This window comes from Cyphellophora attinorum (genome assembly GCF_001299255.1).
Source record: "Cyphellophora attinorum strain CBS 131958 chromosome Unknown Contig46, whole genome shotgun sequence".
NCBI lineage: Eukaryota > Fungi > Ascomycota > Eurotiomycetes > Chaetothyriales > Cyphellophoraceae > Cyphellophora > Cyphellophora attinorum.
The window spans coordinates 32,089-51,177 of NW_017253274.1; the positions used below are offsets into that span (position 1 = coordinate 32,089).

A 19,089-nucleotide genomic window follows, 5' to 3' on the forward strand; every position below is an offset into this window, starting at 1 on the left:
ACTCGCTCTTAATCACTACAGTCAGATAGAGCCAACTGTCGTCGAGGTTTCTGACAGGGTCATGAGCAACAACTGACTCGGCCACGTTCCCACAACCGTGTTGGTGTCCCAATCGACTAATCAAACGGTTCGGATTGGCCATTCACGGAATGTCAACACACCTCTGATGTTAGTGATTCGCATTTCATCGGATAGCAAAGTCGTCCTGGGCAAGATATCTGACTGCAGGTCCCCCGGGCTGTCCTTGGAAGCGAAGAGTCGTGTATGCAGTCGGAGCAGGTCGCGAGACTCCGCGAAACCTGCATTCCTGCCAACTTGGTATATATTCTGGCGCTGACATGGCGTTATTATCGCGACCAGAACGCCACCAAGTCAATGAGGTCCTCATACTTCAAATCCTCCACCCTCGTCTTCCTCTCCCGCCGCTTTCCCGTTGACTTCCCATTTACACCTGCCCAGCGCACACCACGCTTACCCCCTTCGTCCTCACCATCGTTCCCACTCTCATCTCCAATTACCATCCCCGCTACCCTTCCCACCATCTCTCCCTCCTTCTCACTCTCCACCGCCGCCTCGAATACCGTCTCATACAACTCCCAACACAAACTTAAACACATCTTCGCTTCCTCCTCACGATCCAGCTCCCTCAATGCCGTCGCCCTCTGATACAACGCGCGTGTCCGCTCAGGCCTATACGTGCTTCCGCCTTCATTCGCACCTGTACCACTTCCGTAGATCTTGATCGCTGCCTCCAGAAGAACCAACGCTGTCTCTTCTTGCCCGCGCCAAAGATGATGTTCGGCGACTTTCACGAGGGTGTCTGCTGTGCGGTGGTGGTTGTTGCCAAGGGTATACTTGTAGTGGATGAGAGCGCGGTGGTGAAAGGTCTGCGATTCTTCGAGGTTGTTCAGGGAATGATAGACGTTGCCGAGGGCGTGGAGGTAGCGGCCAGTGCTGGAGACTGTGTCAGCGCTCGGACGGAAGAGTGGGTCGGGAACAAGAAAAGGGAATGGCGTTGATGAACTCACATGAACGAGACTCTATGGTCACGATCGTCTTGTCCGTAGACGACTTCGCGGTGTTGTAGACCTCGGAGGAGGACTTTCAGGGCGTCATCGTGCTGGTCGAGTAGCCAGAAGGCTAGGCCAATGTTGACCAAGGGTAATGATATTAAAATCTCCTCGTAGTTCTCAAGCTGTTCCATGAGAGAAATCGACTGCTCGAAGCAGTGTCTCCCGTCTGCCCAACGACGGTTAAGCATATATGCGTTGCCAAGTTCATTCCAGGAAATCGCCAGACGCATGTCTTGCCCGCCTTTGACACCGCCCAATTCTTTTTGCATCAAGTCATTGAATTGGAGGTGGTACTTCAGTGCGTCTGATGGCTCGTTGACCTCTGTCGCAATGCAGCCACGGTTGTGGTCGATCTCGGCCAGAATTCTGTCGAGCTGGAGGTGGTGAGACTGCGAAAGATCTGTTGTGGAGCCCTTCAGTCGCTTTTGCAGGGACTTGCAGATCTCTTCCGCAAGGTTGTTGAAGATCTTTGCGTCGGAAGAGCGGCCTCTTTCGTGATGATACCACCCAGCAGCTGTCAGAAGTCTCGCGAATGAGTAATCATCCTCAGAGTAGTCTGTAGATGGAGGGATCTCGTGGTAGAGAGACTTCAGTCGGGCAACGTGCGGGAACAGCGGCTCGCAGACCGTCCATTTGCTGACGTCGTGGCGCCAGTCAAATTTCTCGAAGGGCCACGAACTGGAGATGAGGTCCACGCAAGTCATAAAGTTGTTGCGGAATTCCCGAGGCGACATTCTAGCCCTTGCCACATCTTGTACCAGTCGGTGTATCGACAGCCGGCGCTCGATCTTATCACGGCTGAGCAATGAGCATGCCACAAGCTCATTTCGTGCATCCGTGTACTCGCCGTACTCAGTCCACAATGCTTGAATGGAGTTCCTGCGCTTTGGCCTGCCCAGGGACGCCGTCAGCAGCGACTCAGGGATGCCGTCTGGATCAAGCATCGAAACAAGGTTGAGCATCGGCACACCGTGCGCAAGATTCTCAAAGGCCCAGACAGAGGCAAGGGTATGCTCGTAGCCACTAGCGCCCAGAACCAGATCGCTGTTGGCTTGTTTGAGAAGCTCTTCTTGCTCGTTGTACGATTCAAGGAACTCGGCAAAGGAGAGCTGCTTATGTTGGATAAGACCTGCCATCTGTGCAAGTGCGAGCGGTAGGCCACCGAGCTGGTCGTTGACCTTTCCAACCGCCTTGCGCTGCTCTTCCGAAGCGTCCTTCTCTGTCAGCTTCAGCAAGAACTTTATTGCCTCGTCTTCGGTAAACGGCGCCAGTTGAAGTGAGCGTGACCACGAGAACGGACTGCGGCTGGTGATCAATACTGACCCGGGACCATTATAAGGCCAGAAATCATTCAGCACGTCCGGATTCTCGACGCCATCAAATACAAGCAGCCATGAGGCTTGTGGCGCGTTTGGCTTGCCAGCGTCTCGGAAGTCTCTCAATGGCTTCAGTAACCATTGTTTGACAATCTCTCTGGTGAACGAGATATCCTTAGCATCAGCGGATGTCTCTTCCACCAAGCCAAGCTCAACTGCGATATTTTGGAAGCCTTGACTCAGCTTGTTGTAGTCATCGGCATGTACCCAGAATATAGCGTCAAACTTGTCTCGATGCTGAGACACGAACGCGGCGCTGAGCTGAGTCTTCCCCATGCCGCCAGGTGCATACACTGCAAAGGTCCTCGGGTAGCTGGTAGGACTAGCCGGCGTCTCGTTATCCTGTGCTCGTGGTACAAGCGCATTCGACAATGCTTGAAGTGCATAGTCTCGTCCGAAGAAGTGTGAGACTGGCGTCACAGGCAACAACTCTGCAGGAAGGTCAGGACCCCTGCCGCCGTATGTCGTTGGATTGACGTCGAGATACATCTTCTGCAGGAACGTCTGTAGCGTGGGGTCTCTATCGTGTCCGAAGTATGGGGTCTGATCGAGGCCGTAGAATTCCCAGTCTTCATATGGCGGATACCACCCGACGCCAGTTTTCAGAAGCTCCCGAGATATTTCAATCCATTCGGCTAGCGGTTGCTCGCGGGATCGCACAGCCTCGTCTTCCTCGTCCTGAAAAGCCAGATTTTGCGCTTCTGGACCTTCTTCGTCCTTAACGGAGTCTCTCTCCACCTGGCTGGACGACAAACGATCGTCTTCATTTGGCAGCTGGAAATCTTCCTGCCATGGCAGGGCAATTTGTGACATCTGCTCGAGATGGGTGGCGAGATGTTTGACGATGCTGTTGGAAAGATTCTGCAAGTGCTCCGCAGATCGTGTATCACCAGAGCTCGACACTGTAGGCACCCACTTGCACATGGGACATGTGGAGAAGATGATAGAAGACGCCTTCCGGGCCTTCTTCTCCAGCCAGGGCAATTGTGCTTCGGTGAAAGAGTCGGGATGCGTCTTGCGCATATGCTCCTCCCATTCTTCTTGGGTGACGACAGTGAAAGGCCTGCACTGGCGGGCTGTACACGACCACTGTGCAGCATGCACATTTGACATGTGGCTGAACCATTGTGAGTACTCCCTCATAGTAACGTGCTCCGTAGAGCAGTCCAGAAACGGACAAATATACGGCTCAAGATCCGCCATCACATGCCGCCTGTTCCAGAAATGTCAGCCAACAGGAGTCGTTCCAGGGCAGTCGTAACGTACCTCCATCTCATTGCAGCAGTTTCCTCGGTCGGGAGCATCAAATGACAGTAAGGGCATTCGAACTCCTTGGCTCCGCGCTTGGTTGGAGGCGGTTCCGGAACCGCCACAGAAGATTTGTGATCGTTCACCACGTGGGCTGTTACGATTGACCCACCTTCTAGGCGCGATGATCTGAACTGGTTGGTATTGAATTTGGAAGCCGAGGTCGCTGATATGATCGAAGCAGTCGTCCTTATACGTGGAATGGGGCGGATTGCTGTCTGCGATCCGTCCATTTTGGTGCTTGGGCCAAGTACAGTGGAGCGTCCATCCACGCTCTGCCCTGTGTGCTTCGAGGAGTTGCCCCGACCAGCCTTATCCGGCACAGCTTGAGCTAGCTTGGACTGATGCCGACTTCTGTAGTTGAATCGCCGTCGTCGAACAGTGATGGCTTTGGCCATTCGCGTGAGAAGGAAAGGCTCAGCGTCTGGCAGGCGATGGGACAGAAGGGTGGAGACGTATGCTCGAATGCAGCTTCGGTGTCGTTTCCGTACTCATCACGCATCTTCGCCTTCGCTGCAGCTTCACTTGGGCCTAACATCGATGCTTGGCGGATTGCCAGGGACACGCGATACAGACGGTCGATTGCCTGCTCAACACCTCGGACATGCTGTTCATATGGCTCAAGCTCAAGCAGCTCGTTCAAAGATTCGGTCTCAGTGCCTGCAAAGGACGAAAGTACTCCTGTTGTGGAGGTAGCTGTCTCAGAGACTGCATGTGGACTTTCCACAATCTGCGTGACCCATGAGGAACCGTTATTGCTCTGCGCAAGCTCGATTGCTATGCAACAAGTCAGTTGACGTCTACTGCGATATGGACCACGCTTGGACAGACCTCTGTTTGCGTGATCTTGTAGTGACTGGAGAAGATCAATGGTGACCTTGCGCGCTTCCCAGCCATCGCGAAGCCGGTAGTCCAGTGATGCATGGCCGCCAGCATTGACGCCGATGTTGGCAGCCATATCCTCAGGCGTCCTTGCTGATCCTCTATGAAAGGCGACCTAGCCTTACTGTTGTCGGTGACGAGCAGAGACTGGACCTTGAGCGCGTCGAGTTTGCTTTTGGTTGCCTCGTACTGCGACAAGATGGTCGTCTCCTCCATCGCGCATCGCTGTCTTCTGGAGCGACGCGAGGACACAACGCACGCATCTGTCGCCGATGATAGTGAATTTGCCAGAGGCGAAATCGTTATCAGGCTGAGGGAGGGGCAGCACTTTCGACACTCATCTTAGTGCGCCCGGTTTTCGAGGGAGAATGCCTCGCTTGAATAGCGAACCGGTGTGGATGCAACCCCGACGCCCGATTTCTGTGCAAAAGCGCAGGACTCCGCACGGATTGACCAGGGTGTGACAGCAGCTTGCATACAGTGATTGGGGCCAGAAGTTCGCACAGCCGCCTGAGCCCGGAGAAAGTACTCTTGCTTGATCAGAAAGCTTGCCCTCAACTCGACTCAACTTCTGTTCTGTCTCCCGGAACCATCCCTCGACTTTTGACATATTTGCGTTTGAGCTTAAGAGTTGGTCCTTGGAGCGTTTGTTCTCTGGCTGTCGAGCCGGACGACCAGCAACACTTACTCTTCGTCCACACCTCAAAATGGTCGCCGTTTGAGCCTTGCAGTGCTTGACACTGGATCCGCAAAGGACTGTTCACTCCAGCCTCACCTAGAGCCAGAGGAAGGCCATCCTCTGGGACAAACGTCGCTATGCTCACTGGTATCGAGCTGACCCTGGCCATTGCACCCCTGGTCATTGCTGGAACAGAGCCATACAAAAATCTGATCACCAAGGCCAGGACGCTGTCAAATCGCAAGGTGAAGAGAGAAAAGCAAATCGATTTTCTGCGCGATCTGAGCGCGGAGGTCAGTCTTTTGCAATTCACGCTCATAAACCTGGTCCACAGCTTGCCTGAATTATCAGTCGCCGACAAACAACAGCTTCTCGAGTATACGGAACTCGATGTGACTAAGAAGGACAGGCTCTGGGACAGCGTTCCAGTCCAGGAGGCCATCGCACATCGACTGAGCGGCTGCGAGGCAATTTTTACAGAACTGCTGCAAAGAGTTCTGAGCTCTCTGAATGACCTCATCAGTGACAATTCGAATGGACTAGAGGCAGTTGACATCGTCAGTAAGAGCTTATACAGTCAGACGTCACTTACTCATAGTGAACTAGGGCCAACTGGAGTCAGCGGGTATCTATGCGAAATTAACAGCTATCCGCAAGGATGGTCGGAAGGACAGTTTCATTGAGAGGTTCCAATTTACAAAGAATGAAAAGAGGCGGCTCCATGGACTCAAGAGGATTACCGAGACCAACGAGAAGCTTCAGAAGCTCCTGTCTCAATCGACCAAGGCCTCTTCTGGGACCAAAAGGATCGTCAAGGCGCGCAGCCACCATCGGAAAGGCTACAAAATGATGTCGTCGTTGTATAATGCCATGACGAGTTGTTGGACCTGCAACTGCGATGAGCCGCATGAAGCACGAGTGTGCTTGCTGAGGAGCGAAAAGCATCGCGCAGATCCAGCAGTCGCAAGCTTGGACATGTTGATGTCAGTTCGTCGAGACGGCTTCAAGGGTAGTTGGCAAGAGAGCCACGTACGCATCGTTGCCGAAGAGTGAGTAAAATTTACCTAGGGAAGGTGCAAGCTGACATTGTTGCCTCAGGAAGAAGGAACGCAGTCCAGGTATCAGCTTCCAGATAGAAGGAGCTCCTGACGTGTCGTCCCGGGAGGATATCCAACAATTGGGTGGCCTGTGCAAGCTGATCAGTGACGAAAAATATCGACAAGTCAGTCTCGGATTTGACTACGACGCGGCAGCGGCTGACAAGCTCTGGAAAGCGAAGCCTCGTCGTCTAAGCGTGATACCGGAAACAGAAACGAAGCTCAAGGAGCTGTTGTCTCAGGCTGATAGGAAGTGGACACTGAAAGAGCGGCGGCTTCTGGCAGTCGTCATTGCCCATGCGGTACTTCACTTCAGCGAAGGGCCCTGGCTGGATGAGCACTGGGATAAGGAGCACATTTCCTTCTTCCCACCAGCTGAGGAAGGCGCCGGGGTTGACTTCGCGAGGCCCTACCTCAACACCATGTTCGGCAAAGAAGTCAAGACCTCAGCGGGTGAGAATGAGGAAATCATATGGCATGAGCATCCGTCCATTCTGGCCTTGGGCGTGATCCTGCTCGAGCTCGAGATGCGCGCCTCGATCGAAGAAAGGTACACCGCAGACGGCCTGTCGAAGGGTGCCGCCAATGCGGCTACAAAGCTGACCACAGCACAGCGTCTGTTGCAGGAGTATGTGGACGAGACACATGAAAAGTATCACAGAGCGATCCAGGAATGTATCGACTGCGAGTGGATTGAGGACGGCGATGAAAGAGATGACGAGGCTTTTCGCGATGAGGTGTACCAGAGGATCGTAGCTCCCCTGGAGGACGAGCTGCGCATCGGTTGGGACATCAAGCCAGGGGACCCCGAGTTGACGCTTGTCTTTCAGGAACAATTGAGATAGTAGCATGAAGTGAATGATACATTGTGATGGCAAGAGACGACTTGAAGCCCGATCATAATTCACGCGTCGGTGTTCACCGCCTGTAGCCGCCCAGAGTCTTGTGTGCGCCGGGCCGAGCCCGAGCTTGGAAAACATCAAATTTGCTCCATTTCTTAAGGAACACCCCGCCTCCACCTTCTGAACCTTCCTCAAATCTACACCCACTTGACTCCGCCACTTGAACGAACAGCCTCCGATCTGACGAAGCGCAAGGTACGTGTACTCTGCCCGGGCGGTCCTGAGGCTCACAGCAAGTTCTATAGACTCCAAGATGGCGAACGAAACGGAAGGACAGCCAAGAGAGGTCACCGCCGCGCAGCCCAAAGCACAGCCGTGGAAGTCAATTTGGCCTGCTCCCCGCGAGTCGCAACCTCAAGCCCAGATCTTCGGTTTCAAGAAAGGAGAGAGAATGTCTTCGACGGAAATGCTGGCAACTTCTTCGCCAAGGAAGGCTGGAAGGTTGAGCAGGAGAGCAGCACAAAGTGATGCACCGATGAAAGGAAATGAGTCTGTTGATCGCGCCTCGCTCCACAGCTACAAGCTGCGATAGCGACGGCGGTGAGGACATTATGAGCCACAGGCGTCGCCCATGATCAACAATATCGCGCATCCAACGATATGTCCTTTAGCCCTTTGGTGCTTTATGCTGCTGTTCGAGCATGGTCCGGCGTTGGGCGCACTCTGCTGTTGAACTATAGCTCCACAGCTTGACTGTCTGCAAGCAAAATGAAAGTGCCTTCAATTCGCACCAAAGCATCCACGCATCATTTGATGTCAGTAGGTGACCTAGGAAAAACCAGACAGTACCGGTCGGAGGACAAGATTTCGGCCGGACATTTTATTATTTGTGCTGCCCAACGTGTGTCGTCTACCCCTCTACCACTATCACTATTCAACCCGGCATGCAACCGCCACAATCCAATCCCATACCCATTTCCTCGCCCGTGACCCACTATATGACACTGAAAAGCCATACTCTTTACGTTTCACCGCACCAGAAGGCTTCCCACGTGCGAACATCCGGCTAGAACGACATGGCATTACAGTGCGAGATGTTCGTGCCAGTTCCAAACCAGTCTCACTCTCAGAGGATGGCTGCATGCTACTGGATGACTTTACGACTCGGATGGCATACAGCGATTATGATGACGAAGACAAAATCAAGGCAGTCTATCTTCGTGATGTTGCCAACCGTCTGAAAACGCTGCTGAATGCTCAACACGTCCAGATCTTCGAGCACACTGTAAGTCATGGTAATCCCCTCTGCATCCCTGCCCACGATTTCCTGATCTGCCAACACGTTAACTTGCTTTCAAAAGGTCCGAAAGCGTCACGCCACATTCCCAATCTCTACCGGCTTGGCCTACACCTACAATCAGCCACATCCATTGCCCATGTCGACACCACATCACCATGGGCTGTCGCAATGGCGGCGCAACTCAACCCATCTCGAGCCAACGAACTACGATCAGGCAAAGCCCGAATTCAGTGCGTCAATTTCTGGAGGCCAATCACTGGACCCGTACAGGACTGGCCGCTCGCACTATGCTCAGCCACTTCCATCAAAGAGCCTAGCAAGCAACTCGAGCCATGCGATCTAGTCTACCCAGACTACGTGGTCGAGAACCGACAGGTGTATCACGACACGGGATATGATTGGTTCTACGCGAGCGAAATGATGCCGAATGAGGCATGGGTATTTCTGCAGAGTGATACTGATCCTTCGACGAAGCCTGGTAAGTCAAGTTTGCCACTGTTGTTGCTTTGGGAAGCATCGTGGCGCTGACGAGCACCAGTTGCACATACGGCATTCCCGTTGTCTGAAGACCTCGATCCGTCGTCAATGCCGGCAAGGGAGAGCATTGAGGTCCGAGCCTTGGTCTATTACGGCGGATTCGAAGACGTGGTGGATGTGGACGTTTCCAAGAGCATAACGCCTTCATGATGTTGTCCTACATACGTCGGCTGACCATTGCTGTGTCCGGGTGATATTACGGCTGTGAGATCACGCAGTGATTTGAAATCCAGACTTTGACCAGGAGATGTCTATCTCATCCTGTTTGTCCGATCCTCATTGACTGACTCTTGGCTCTTGTTTGACCATCTGGACATTGGCAACGATCAACCGATTGCGTCTGTGTTCCCAGTACTTCCAGGTCAAGAGGACTGCGACCGTCAATGGCAACGTTATGACCCAATATAGCCAGAAAAGCGGCGAGACAACACGAACGCTATTTTCAGAGGACTCAAAGTTGAACATGTTCATCCCAAAGAGGCTCTGTTGTCTGGTCAATCATATGCAGGCCGGTGGAGGGGGCGGGGTGAGTCACACATACGCAGACGAATGTCGGTGGCAGGAAAGTCGCGGTCAGAAAGGCTATTGTCAGCATAGACGAGCTGTCATAGCGTGCAGCTCTTGCGACCTCCAAGTTGCTCCTGCTGTCAATCTGGGCGACGATTGTGTTCAGCTAGTCAGACAAGTCAGTCTAGTAGCTGCGGCAGATCATTGGCGCATATACCGTAGTCATCATGCTGCCGAGCCTTTTGTCGAGACACCGGGTCTGATGCAGCTGGTTTGAGACCAGGTGCACAACATTCTCAAGCGCTTCGGCTTGCAATTTGTTCGCAACAGAAATGTCTTTCTTGCCAGCGAAGAGGCTCGGTACCTCATTCTCAAGCTGAGATAGACTGTCGCGCAGGAATTCAGCCAATGAGATCAAGAATACCAAACGTCGCTCCAGATAGATAGGGCCTGTGGTTATTCGATAAAGCTGTTGTGTATAAGAACGTAGAGTCTCCGGACTCCAGTTCCAGCCTTGGAAGCCTTCGAAGCCGCGAGTGATACCAAGCGTCCTTTCCAGCCCGACGATCTCGACCTCAAGGTGCTGTCTCATAGTGGTGTAGTATGTGGCCAAAAGCGATACCGTGAAATTCAGCATGGCATAAGGGTGTACGAAGTCCTTAGTGGCTATTTGGGCGTACTGCTGGAACTGGGAGAGGTCGTGAGACGTCAAGCCATCGAAGAGGACACGAGTTGAATTCCTCTTGACGTCCCAACTGAAAGATGCCGACCAGATCGATTTGTCCTCATTGCGCGGTGAATGGGGTACTCGAAGCATAACAACTGTATCTAGTCAACCGATGCCTTCCGAGCCAGTGGTATCGCACCAATCGATGTAGCGTTTCCTTGGTCGTCACGACCTACACGTCTTGCAAAAGCACCTGACGCGTTGCCATGCTCTCGAAGATACCAATACTGTGCTGGCACGTTCCACGCAAGAGCAATGTCTCTGAACACGGATCTGCTCACGGCCATTTTGGAGGGGTGAATGCTTTCGAAATCCTGCTTGGGGCCGTTGGGTTTCTTGCGGTGCTGCGTAAGTCTGCAAGGTCAACTTGACTTGATGGCCTGCTGCACAGCATTGTGTAGACTGACATGGCTCGAAACGAGAAGTCTGGAGTGTCTAAGTTCATCCAGTCCTTGAGCCGGTCTTGCTGCAAGGTAGCCACGCGTACTGTCCGAGTCGCCCTCTCAATCTCGAGTGTATGGATCTCATGTTGTGCGGCATACGTGTCATCCGCCCGGGACAGACGATCGAGGTACCAGTGGTCATACATCACGGATCTCAGATATCTCGCAGACGCCGGCACTAACAAGTCACAGATTATGGAGCAACCACATTGATCTGTGTACTGTCGAAAAGTTCGCTGTTGTTGCGAGTAAGTACCTGCCTGCACATGTTGAACAGAAGAAGAAAGTCCGAGTCTGCTGGCGTACCTGCTAGTACCTGTCAAGCAACCTTGGAACAGGAGCTCGTCTTCACTCAAGCCGGTAGACAAGACCGGATTTAGGCTTAGCTATCCCCTTCACATCTCTTGCTCACTTGCCAAGAAATCCAACATCTATGCTTGATACCACATGGAACCTGCGACGACAACGGGTACCTTGACACGACCTGCGACATCGCTACGGCGTCTAAATTGGGATTCGAAGCGCCGTGACCCGTCAGCAGATCTTAGTAACCTATCAAGCATGGCGTCTTCCAACACCACCAAAACATTCTACATCTCCCCCGAAGAATCAGCCACCACTTCCCGCAACTCCACCACCTCCTCAGATTCAGATGACCTAGACGATCTCACGAGCCTTCCCTTCCCGCAGCCACTTCCCCGCCAAGCCTTCGTCAGTCCCGACTTCTCCCCTGCCACGTTTCTCAGCACCCTCACCTCCAACCGCTTCCAAACCCTCGAGGATCTCCGCGCTGAACTCACCACGTTGTCACGTACCATCGAGACAGAGCTCTTTGAGCTGGTCAATGACAACTACACTGATTTCCTGGACTTGGGGAATGCGCTGAAGGGTGGGGAGGGGAGAGTGGAGGAGGTCAGGGTTGGGGTTCTAGGGTTTGAGAGGGAGTTACAGGGGCTGAGGAAGCGGGTGGATGGCGAGAGGGGACGAGTGAGGGAGGTGCTTGCGGCTAAAAGGAAAGTTGGCCGTGAGATCGCTGTTGGGAGAGGATTGTTGGACGTGAACAGGGAATTGGACGAACTTGAGGGGTGGCTGGGATTGAAGCCTGGGAGTGGTGTGGGCGGTGCGGTATTGCCGACACAAGAGCAACAGACGGCTGAGGTGAGAGACGAAGACGATGAGGACGAAGAGGGTGGAGGCAAGGGTGTGGAGTGGAGTTCCGCGTGGGACGACGACATCGATGATGATCATCTTGAGGACAGCGACGATGAGGCAGAGGAAGGCGCCATCCCTCCACGGCTGAAGCGCAAAACTGAAAAGTTCCTGGTGGTACGCGTGCTCTGCGAGAGGTTCGGAAGAGAGCACCCGTTCATCGCAGCGCAACAAGATCGGATCAGGAAGATCAAGGAGACATTGTTGGTTGACATGGATGCAGCAATCCGAGCAGAGACGAGCGTCAAGGGAAAGCAGGCAATATTGAGGTTGCGGAGCGAGGTACAAGAATAGCAGGCAGGCAGACTCCTGTCCATTTATTGAAATTCCAGAATTTCGATGCTCCACGGCTCTCGCTTCTAGATGGTGTTCCAACCATCGTCTTGCTTCCAAATGGCGAGACTTTATATAATGGTCTGATGTACACAATGCCTGGTTCTCCTGCGACATTAGGCTGCGGACAGCTGCGCTGTGCTGAGCGAATTCTCGCTTGCGAATGTCCCATTCAAACTGATCCCCGGCCCTGTGCTTGAGCTCAACACAACTTCATCAATGCTCTTGACCGCATTCTGCGGTAACCTCGAGATCTCCTCCCTGATCCTCTTCAAGAACGACTGCAAATTATCCCTTAACATCTCCGGCTTATACGCCAGCGTGCCGACCGCCAACCTCACACATCCGAATCGCTCGCGATATACGGCACCACCCATCATTTGCCGCAATAACTTCATCGGATCCGCCGTTACGGTTCCGTTCTTGACGTTCGGCATCAAACCCCTTGGACCCAGTATTCGTGGCAATCCAGCAGAAGCCATTGGCTTCACGGAGTTCGGATGCGCTATGCACCGGTCAAACTTCATCTCTTTCAACTCCTCAAAGATCTCCTCCTGTCCCACGAGGTAGTGGCCGGCGGCTTTGGCTTCTTTGTACACTTTGCTGTCGGGCGGGCAGATGATGGCGTATTTGACTTTGTCGGATTTCACAGGGTGCGGTAGCTGGATCTGATTCTGTCGGATCACAGGGCCCGAGCGGTTGGTTTTGAGCTTGACGTGCGCTTCGTATTTGATGTTGTCGGGCTTGTGCCGGACTTCGGCGGCTTGGAGGTATCGCATAGCGTCACAGAGCGAGTACTGGTCAATCTTTTTCAGGTCGTAGGTCTTGAATTGTGGGTTGCGGTTCTTCTTCGCTTTCTGTTTTGCGATCTTCTCCCGCTCTCGCGCCGTCTTGCTCTTGCCAGAGTTTGCGCTTGATGTTGGCGCCGTTGTCGAGAAGCATCTACATATTGACGAGCTAGGAGGATTGTATGATCGTGCAGTCGAAAGAACTCGAAGGTATGAGGCCCTGCTCACGGGGACAGCGTTCATGGTACTTCGTGGGATTTTCTGAGCTGCGAAACAGATAGCCTTGCAGCCTACCAGATTTAGTCGGTCGTGGAGGCGTGATCTCTGTCAGGTGTATTATCGAAGTCTCCTGGCGAGGAAGGTATTTCGATGTTCAAGTTGGAGTACCTGGTTTTCGGCAGCGGCGCGCAAGTGGCCCAAAAAGGAAAGTCATCAGCTCGTGCTAAATGCCCCTGTTATTCTGCGCGGCCTTCGTCTTTGAATTTGCGCCTCACCTCTATCTCTATCTGCTGGCTCAAGTCTGAATGTGGTATTCTCCTTTGATCTTACCACGCTATATCAGACCAATGACTACGTTTTGCCGCGTCGATGATTCCGAACAGCCAGCCAGGTTGTGACCAAAAGTCCTGGGCGGTTTTCCTACAGCGCCCTCCCCAGCCCTATTTCACGGGCGAACCCGTGGAACGGTCGCTGTGCGCCTTAGCGGAGGGCTTGAGCACACCCGCTCGACCCGGTACCAGGGTATAAAATTCGTCGTTGGGCGCACTACTGATCGAGTTGTCATAACATGACTACTGTGGAAGGGCAATCATGAACCAAGTGGCCTTTACGCTGATCTGATATGCTAGCGACTTGGCGGCATGATAAGATTAGATGAAAAACTCTGTCTAGCCAATGAATATCAGGTAAGTCTGGGAGCCACCACTTGAGCGGAGGAGGTTTGCTAGAGAGGGCGCGACGGGATGGCATGGCATGGCATGGCATGGACATGGTGCCATGCCGTGCCCGATGTCGGCAACGCCTACCGAGAAACATAAGAAGGTATATCTGAGGGAGTGCTCCCATATTCTGCTCCCATCATAAGTCTCTACAGTACGCAGTCCTGCGGCGAGGTTGCTTCTTGCCATGGCTTCGACACGTCACCCGACTGGCCGACTTAGCCCAATTGATCATCCACAAACGATCACCCCAGCGAGCAACAGTGAGAACGCGTGCCATGACATGGATGAGATAGTTCCAGTCGACCAGGACAACCGGGCAAGCGCCGAGAACGATATTGAAAAGCCAATCGTACCGGACGCGACCGCTCAGGCAGGTGTACGAAAGATTGAGGCCATTACTCTGAGCTGGAGCAAGGTCTCCCTTGCGACATTGCTATGCTTGTAAGCCACATCTACCCGAGCTCGACCACGATGTCGTACCTACACATGCTAACGGCGGAGCGCACAGGATCTGGATGCTCTTCCTTGTCAATGGCTTCAGGGGGGTCATCATGGGTAGCCTCCTGCCATACGTGACCAGCGAATGGCAGTTGCATTCCCTGCTGAACGTGGTCGGAATTGTCTCGAGCTCGATGACTGCGGCTATCTACATTCCCATGGCCAGGGTTTTGGATGTCTGGGGTCGTGCTGAGGGCTTCCTGCTAATGCTTTGCTTCTCTGTTGTGGGACTGGCGATCGCGGCGGGTTCCGGGAACTTGCCTACATTTTGCGCTGCACAGGTATGTACTAGCAGTTGACCTGCCTACAGACATGTTTCTGATGGAGGAGTAGGTCTTCTATTCCATCGGCAACTCAGGGGTGACCTACGTTATTTGTGTGCTCGCCGCAGACGTGACGAATCTAAAGAATCGTGGCCTGGCTTTTGCTTTCACTTCCTCGCCTTACATGATCACGCTTTCGCCGGATCGAAAGCAGCCGAAGGCTTCCTGCTTAATGTTAATTGGAGGTGGGGGTTCGGAGCGTTCGCGATAATCTTGCCTGTTGTCGGAGCTGCCGTGTTCGGTGTACTCAGGCACGCGCAGGTCAAGGCGCAGAGAAATGGTCTTCTTACGGAGGAGAAAAGTCGTCGCAGCATGGCTGAGACTGTCACATGGGCGGTCCGCGAGCTCGATGGTAAGTCCGCGTCTGGCACTCCCAATATACTGCATGGAGCTGACACTTTGTAGTTCTGGGCGTCGTGCTGTTCGCTTGTGGTTTGACAACTTTCCTCCTGCCTTTTACATTGGCAACATCCGCCCCCAGCGGCTGGCGCACAGACTACATCATCGCGATGCTGGTCACCGGCTTCGTGCTGCTTGCATTGTTCGCGCTACAACAGATCTACCTGGCGCCCTTCCCGTTTCTGAATGGCCGATTCCTGCTCGACCGAACAGTAATCGGCGCATGTCTGATCAACTTCACCTACCAGATAAGCTACTACTGCTGGAACCGATATTTCACCTCATTTCTCCAGGTCGTCTACAATCTGTCGGTCGCTGAAGCAGGATACATTAACTCAACCTTTCAGGTCCTGTCCGGTGTGCTGGCATTCATCGTTGGATACGCGATACGCCGTACTGGCAGGTTCAAATGGGTGTTCTACGTTGCAGTACCCATCTACGTCTTTGCCCTCGGCCTTATGATCCACTTCCGCGTCCCTAATGGCAACGTCGGATACATCATCATGTGCGAGATCTTCATTTCCATCGGCGGATCTATCTTCATTCTCTGCTGCCAGCTCGCCGTCCTTGCTGCGGTTGACCACCAGCACGTTGCGGCGTCACTAGCTCTGCTGTTCGTAACTGGGACCATTGGTGGCGCCGTGGGCTCGACTGTTTCGGGCGCCATCTGGACGAACACTTTTCCAACGGCATTGGCGAAAAATTTGCCAGAGACCGCCCTGCCAAATTTGGCTGTGATCTATGGCGATATTGTTACGCAGCTATCCTACTCGGTAGGCAGCGCGGAGCGCTACGCTATTCAGCAGTCGTATGGGTATGCGCAGGTGCGAATGCTGGCAGCGGGTACAGGAATCATGTCGTTGTCCTTCATTTGGATGTTCATGATCAGGAACTACAATGTGGCAAAGATGACACAGACGAGGGGTGTGGTATTCTAGCATGATTCCGCCGCTTGCGCTGGTGCACGACTAATCCAGGCGACGCTCTGTTGGTACTCTATGTACTCGGAGGTTCCCTTCAAGCTGCGTCAGTGCAAAATGGGCCACGGTGTTCTATCACTACATACTTCTCATACGCGCAAGGCATGCTTTCGAGGCTACAGAATAGAAATACAGGTACCTTACTGCCACCTATGTAGGACTGCGGGATCTTGAGTATGCGAGCTCGTACATCTGACATTCTGATCGATGCTTTGTGAGACTGGAGTGTAGCTTGTACGAGACGCGTCGCGGTGAATATATCCGCTCCCACTCGTACTCGAACGCCAAGACCGAAGGTACTCGTTCCGATCGACATCGGATGCGACGACGTAACTCACAGTCGTATGGTTGTCTTTCCATATATCATTTATACTGTATGATAAATTACCACGATCTCTGGACCGACTCTGCTACTAGAATAGATAGCTTCAGTCCACCAGCCAAAGCCAGCCGCTGCATATACCGAGTAGCTTCAGGTCAATACACGCCTCGCAGCTATGGCAGCATATAGCATATGATTGTCGAGATGCAGCACCACGTCATGCTAATATAAATCATTGCCATCTCACGAAAGGGTGGTCAGGTACAATTATAAAGTGTATACATATACAAAGCTTACGAAACGATGCAACGATCAGTCGCGTCACAACTTGTACGACACAAGATCGTTACACAGTATCGGGTAGGCGCGTCTACCAGTCGCGCGTTTTCAACATCTCTGAAACGAGATGTCGACTTCACGCATGCGGTAAGTCTGCTCATGCGAACCACCGAAGCCGGAGCGATAATTGACAGACTATGGCGTAGGTCATAGGTGGCGGCGCCGTTGGGCTTGCGATCGCCCGAGAGTTGGCTAGTCGCGAAGGTACATCAACTCTACTGATAGAAAGGCATGGGAGCGTCGGGACAGAGACTAGTAGCCGCAACTCCGAGGTATGCTATCTCTATCTCTATTTGTCGCCAGCGAATTCGATAGCGGAAACAAAGAAGCAGTGAAAGTTGCCCTGTTTCCATTTCCTGCTAACCCCTTTCCCTCTCTGCTGAACCGTCCAGAACCAACCGTGTACTGACGATCGCTCTGCCCAGGTCATACATGCCGGTCTGTACTATGGTCCGGATACGCTGAAAACAGAGCTGTGTATGAAGGGCAAGCACATGCTCTACGACCTCTGCCGCAAACACTCCATCCCGCACCGGAACACCAAGAAGTGGGTCGTGGCTCAGGATGAGCAGCAAATGGCCGCCCTCGGGAAGATCGACTCCTTCGCATCAACAATAGATGTGCCTACGCGCTTCTTACCCCGGAAGGAGATCGAAGAACGGGAGCCCGACATACGCGCCGAGGCAGGCGTTCTAGAGAGCGAGAGCACCGGCATCGTCGACTCCCACGCTCTCATGGCCTATCTCGAAGGCGACTTCGTTGAACGCCTGAACGGTGTCGAAGCATTCCACACCTCCGTCACCCGCATCGAGGCCATCGACAACGGTCGCAGTGGCTGGCGGATCTATACGCGTCCAACCTCGAGCATTGGCGACTCAGCCGTCGAAGAGACATCATCGAGACATCAACCCTGATCAACTCCGCCGGTCTCGGTGCCATTCCCATTAACAACCTCATATTCCCTGCCGGCGATGCCCGCAACAGAAAACCCTACTACGCCAAAGGTTCCTACTTCAGCTACGCCGCGTCTCACCCGAAACCGTCCACCCTGATCTACCCCGCTCCCGTCCCTGGACTGGGAGGTTTGGGAACCCACCTCACTCTCGATATGGCAGGTCGTATTCGTTTCGGCCCGGACGTCGAGTGGACGGACGACCCGACCGACCTGGCACCGAATGCTTCGAGGCTGGGCGACGCAATCAAGGCTATCAAGGAATACCTTCCTGGGATTGACGAGGATGCGGTGGACTTGGACTATTGCGGAGTGCGGCCGAAGTTGAGTGGAAAGGGCGAGCCGGCCGCGGACTTCTACATCAAAGAGGAGGAAGGCTATAGCGGGTTCGTGAACTTGTTGGGGATCGAGAGTCCTGGGCTGACGAGTGCTTTGGCGATTGGAGAGATGGTAGGGAGATTGTTGTATGGCAGTGAGAGGGGAGGTGGCGGGGGCAAGGCGGGGACTGAGGACTCGGATTCGGATGATCCGAAAAGGTGGTTCATGGGGCTGAAGTAGGAGGCGAGCAAAGCGATACTACTTACGTTGGGTGGTTGTTGCCTAGGCTGTCGTTGAAGAATTGTATAGGTGCTTCAATAGTGACTCCGCTGGCATGTAGACGTGCGCTGGCCAGCCGTGTCGATTGGCCATACGGAAATTTTGGACACGATACCTAGGTAGGATGTCATACCATGAATATAAATCCATTGGCTTGTGACTGCAGGGTTTTCGTCGCTGCCAATTCAGCGCGGACATTCACGGTCCATTCGTGGGCGAGTCCTTTGCTACATGCCTGGAGGGTCTATATGCTGCGCTGATTCCACCAGTGCGCAGAACGATGAACAAAGACAATGATGGATGTGCACACGACTTAAGCATGGGAACGAGCTCGGGTCAACCGGCTTCACATGTGATTCGAGCTCTGTCATCCGGTCTGCCGAAATTGCGGTCTAGTATTGTCAACCGGTCTGGCGAGAGGCCTGATTCCCAATCTGATCAACCGGTCTCACAAAGTTTGCAGTAATCTCTTCGTCCGGTCCTGCCAGACTGCCTTCGCATTTGCTTGTTCCGTGCGAGATCTTTGAAGCGCGCTTCAGCTGTTCCTTCCCTACCGTGAATGGGTGGAGCGTCTGTCAGACTCGATTTAATTTGACTCGACGCATACTTATTCTAAGTATACTTGAGATAGAAGTTG

The 19,089-nt window shown here is 53.3% G+C and overlaps 10 protein-coding genes across 10 annotated transcripts; 6 read left to right on the plus strand and 4 right to left on the minus strand.

The window, feature by feature from the left end:
- Nucleotides 1–347: 347 nt before the first annotated feature.
- AB675_11905 (uncharacterized protein) lies at nt 348–3,990 on the minus strand (the record flags this gene model as incomplete). The annotated part of the gene is made up of 3 exons (XM_018140793.1): nt 348–954; nt 1,029–3,662; nt 3,716–3,990. The coding sequence occupies 3 exons, from the start codon at nt 3,988–3,990 to the stop codon at nt 348–350; spliced, it is 3,516 nt and encodes a 1,171-aa protein (XP_017994982.1).
- A 98-nt stretch (nt 3,991–4,088) lies between these two features.
- Nucleotides 4,089–4,715, minus strand: AB675_11906 (uncharacterized protein; the record flags this gene model as incomplete). The annotated part of the gene is made up of 2 exons (XM_018140794.1): nt 4,089–4,534; nt 4,589–4,715. 2 exons carry the CDS (start codon nt 4,713–4,715, stop codon nt 4,089–4,091), a joined length of 573 nt encoding a protein of 190 aa, XP_017994930.1.
- A 740-nt stretch (nt 4,716–5,455) lies between these two features.
- Nucleotides 5,456–7,260, plus strand: AB675_11907 (uncharacterized protein; the record flags this gene model as incomplete). The annotated part of the gene is made up of 3 exons (XM_018140795.1): nt 5,456–5,875; nt 5,925–6,367; nt 6,417–7,260. The coding sequence occupies 3 exons, from the start codon at nt 5,456–5,458 to the stop codon at nt 7,258–7,260; spliced, it is 1,707 nt and encodes a 568-aa protein (XP_017994965.1).
- Nucleotides 7,261–8,425: 1,165 nt separating this feature from the next.
- Nucleotides 8,426–9,244, plus strand: AB675_11908 (uncharacterized protein; the record flags this gene model as incomplete). Its single annotated transcript, XM_018140796.1, has 2 exons — nt 8,426–9,035; nt 9,096–9,244. The coding sequence occupies 2 exons, from the start codon at nt 8,426–8,428 to the stop codon at nt 9,242–9,244; spliced, it is 759 nt and encodes a 252-aa protein (XP_017994983.1).
- Nucleotides 9,245–9,370: 126 nt separating this feature from the next.
- AB675_11909 (uncharacterized protein) lies at nt 9,371–10,615 on the minus strand (the record flags this gene model as incomplete). The annotated part of the gene is made up of 4 exons (XM_018140797.1): nt 9,371–9,577; nt 9,636–9,767; nt 9,819–10,423; nt 10,468–10,615. The coding sequence occupies 4 exons, from the start codon at nt 10,613–10,615 to the stop codon at nt 9,371–9,373; spliced, it is 1,092 nt and encodes a 363-aa protein (XP_017994935.1).
- Nucleotides 10,616–11,332: 717 nt separating this feature from the next.
- On the plus strand, nt 11,333–12,274 carry AB675_11910 (uncharacterized protein; the record flags this gene model as incomplete). Its single annotated transcript, XM_018140799.1, has 1 exon — nt 11,333–12,274. The coding sequence occupies one exon, from the start codon at nt 11,333–11,335 to the stop codon at nt 12,272–12,274; it is 942 nt and encodes a 313-aa protein (XP_017994924.1).
- A 155-nt stretch (nt 12,275–12,429) lies between these two features.
- Nucleotides 12,430–13,344, minus strand: AB675_11911 (50S ribosomal protein L1; the record flags this gene model as incomplete). The annotated part of the gene is made up of 1 exon (XM_018140800.1): nt 12,430–13,344. The coding sequence occupies one exon, from the start codon at nt 13,342–13,344 to the stop codon at nt 12,430–12,432; it is 915 nt and encodes a 304-aa protein (XP_017994981.1).
- A 978-nt stretch (nt 13,345–14,322) lies between these two features.
- On the plus strand, nt 14,323–15,074 carry AB675_11912 (Siderophore iron transporter mirB; the record flags this gene model as incomplete). Its single annotated transcript, XM_018140801.1, has 3 exons — nt 14,323–14,483; nt 14,551–14,821; nt 14,874–15,074. 3 exons carry the CDS (start codon nt 14,323–14,325, stop codon nt 15,072–15,074), a joined length of 633 nt encoding a protein of 210 aa, XP_017994954.1.
- A 101-nt stretch (nt 15,075–15,175) lies between these two features.
- On the plus strand, nt 15,176–16,200 carry AB675_11913 (Siderophore iron transporter mirB; the record flags this gene model as incomplete). Its single annotated transcript, XM_018140802.1, has 2 exons — nt 15,176–15,215; nt 15,269–16,200. 2 exons carry the CDS (start codon nt 15,176–15,178, stop codon nt 16,198–16,200), a joined length of 972 nt encoding a protein of 323 aa, XP_017994941.1.
- Nucleotides 16,201–16,867: 667 nt separating this feature from the next.
- Nucleotides 16,868–18,413, plus strand: AB675_11914 (L-2-hydroxyglutarate dehydrogenase, mitochondrial; the record flags this gene model as incomplete). Its single annotated transcript, XM_018140803.1, has 4 exons — nt 16,868–16,990; nt 17,050–17,175; nt 17,329–17,679; nt 17,736–18,413. 4 exons carry the CDS (start codon nt 16,868–16,870, stop codon nt 18,411–18,413), a joined length of 1,278 nt encoding a protein of 425 aa, XP_017994958.1.
- Nucleotides 18,414–19,089: the final 676 nt, after the last annotated feature.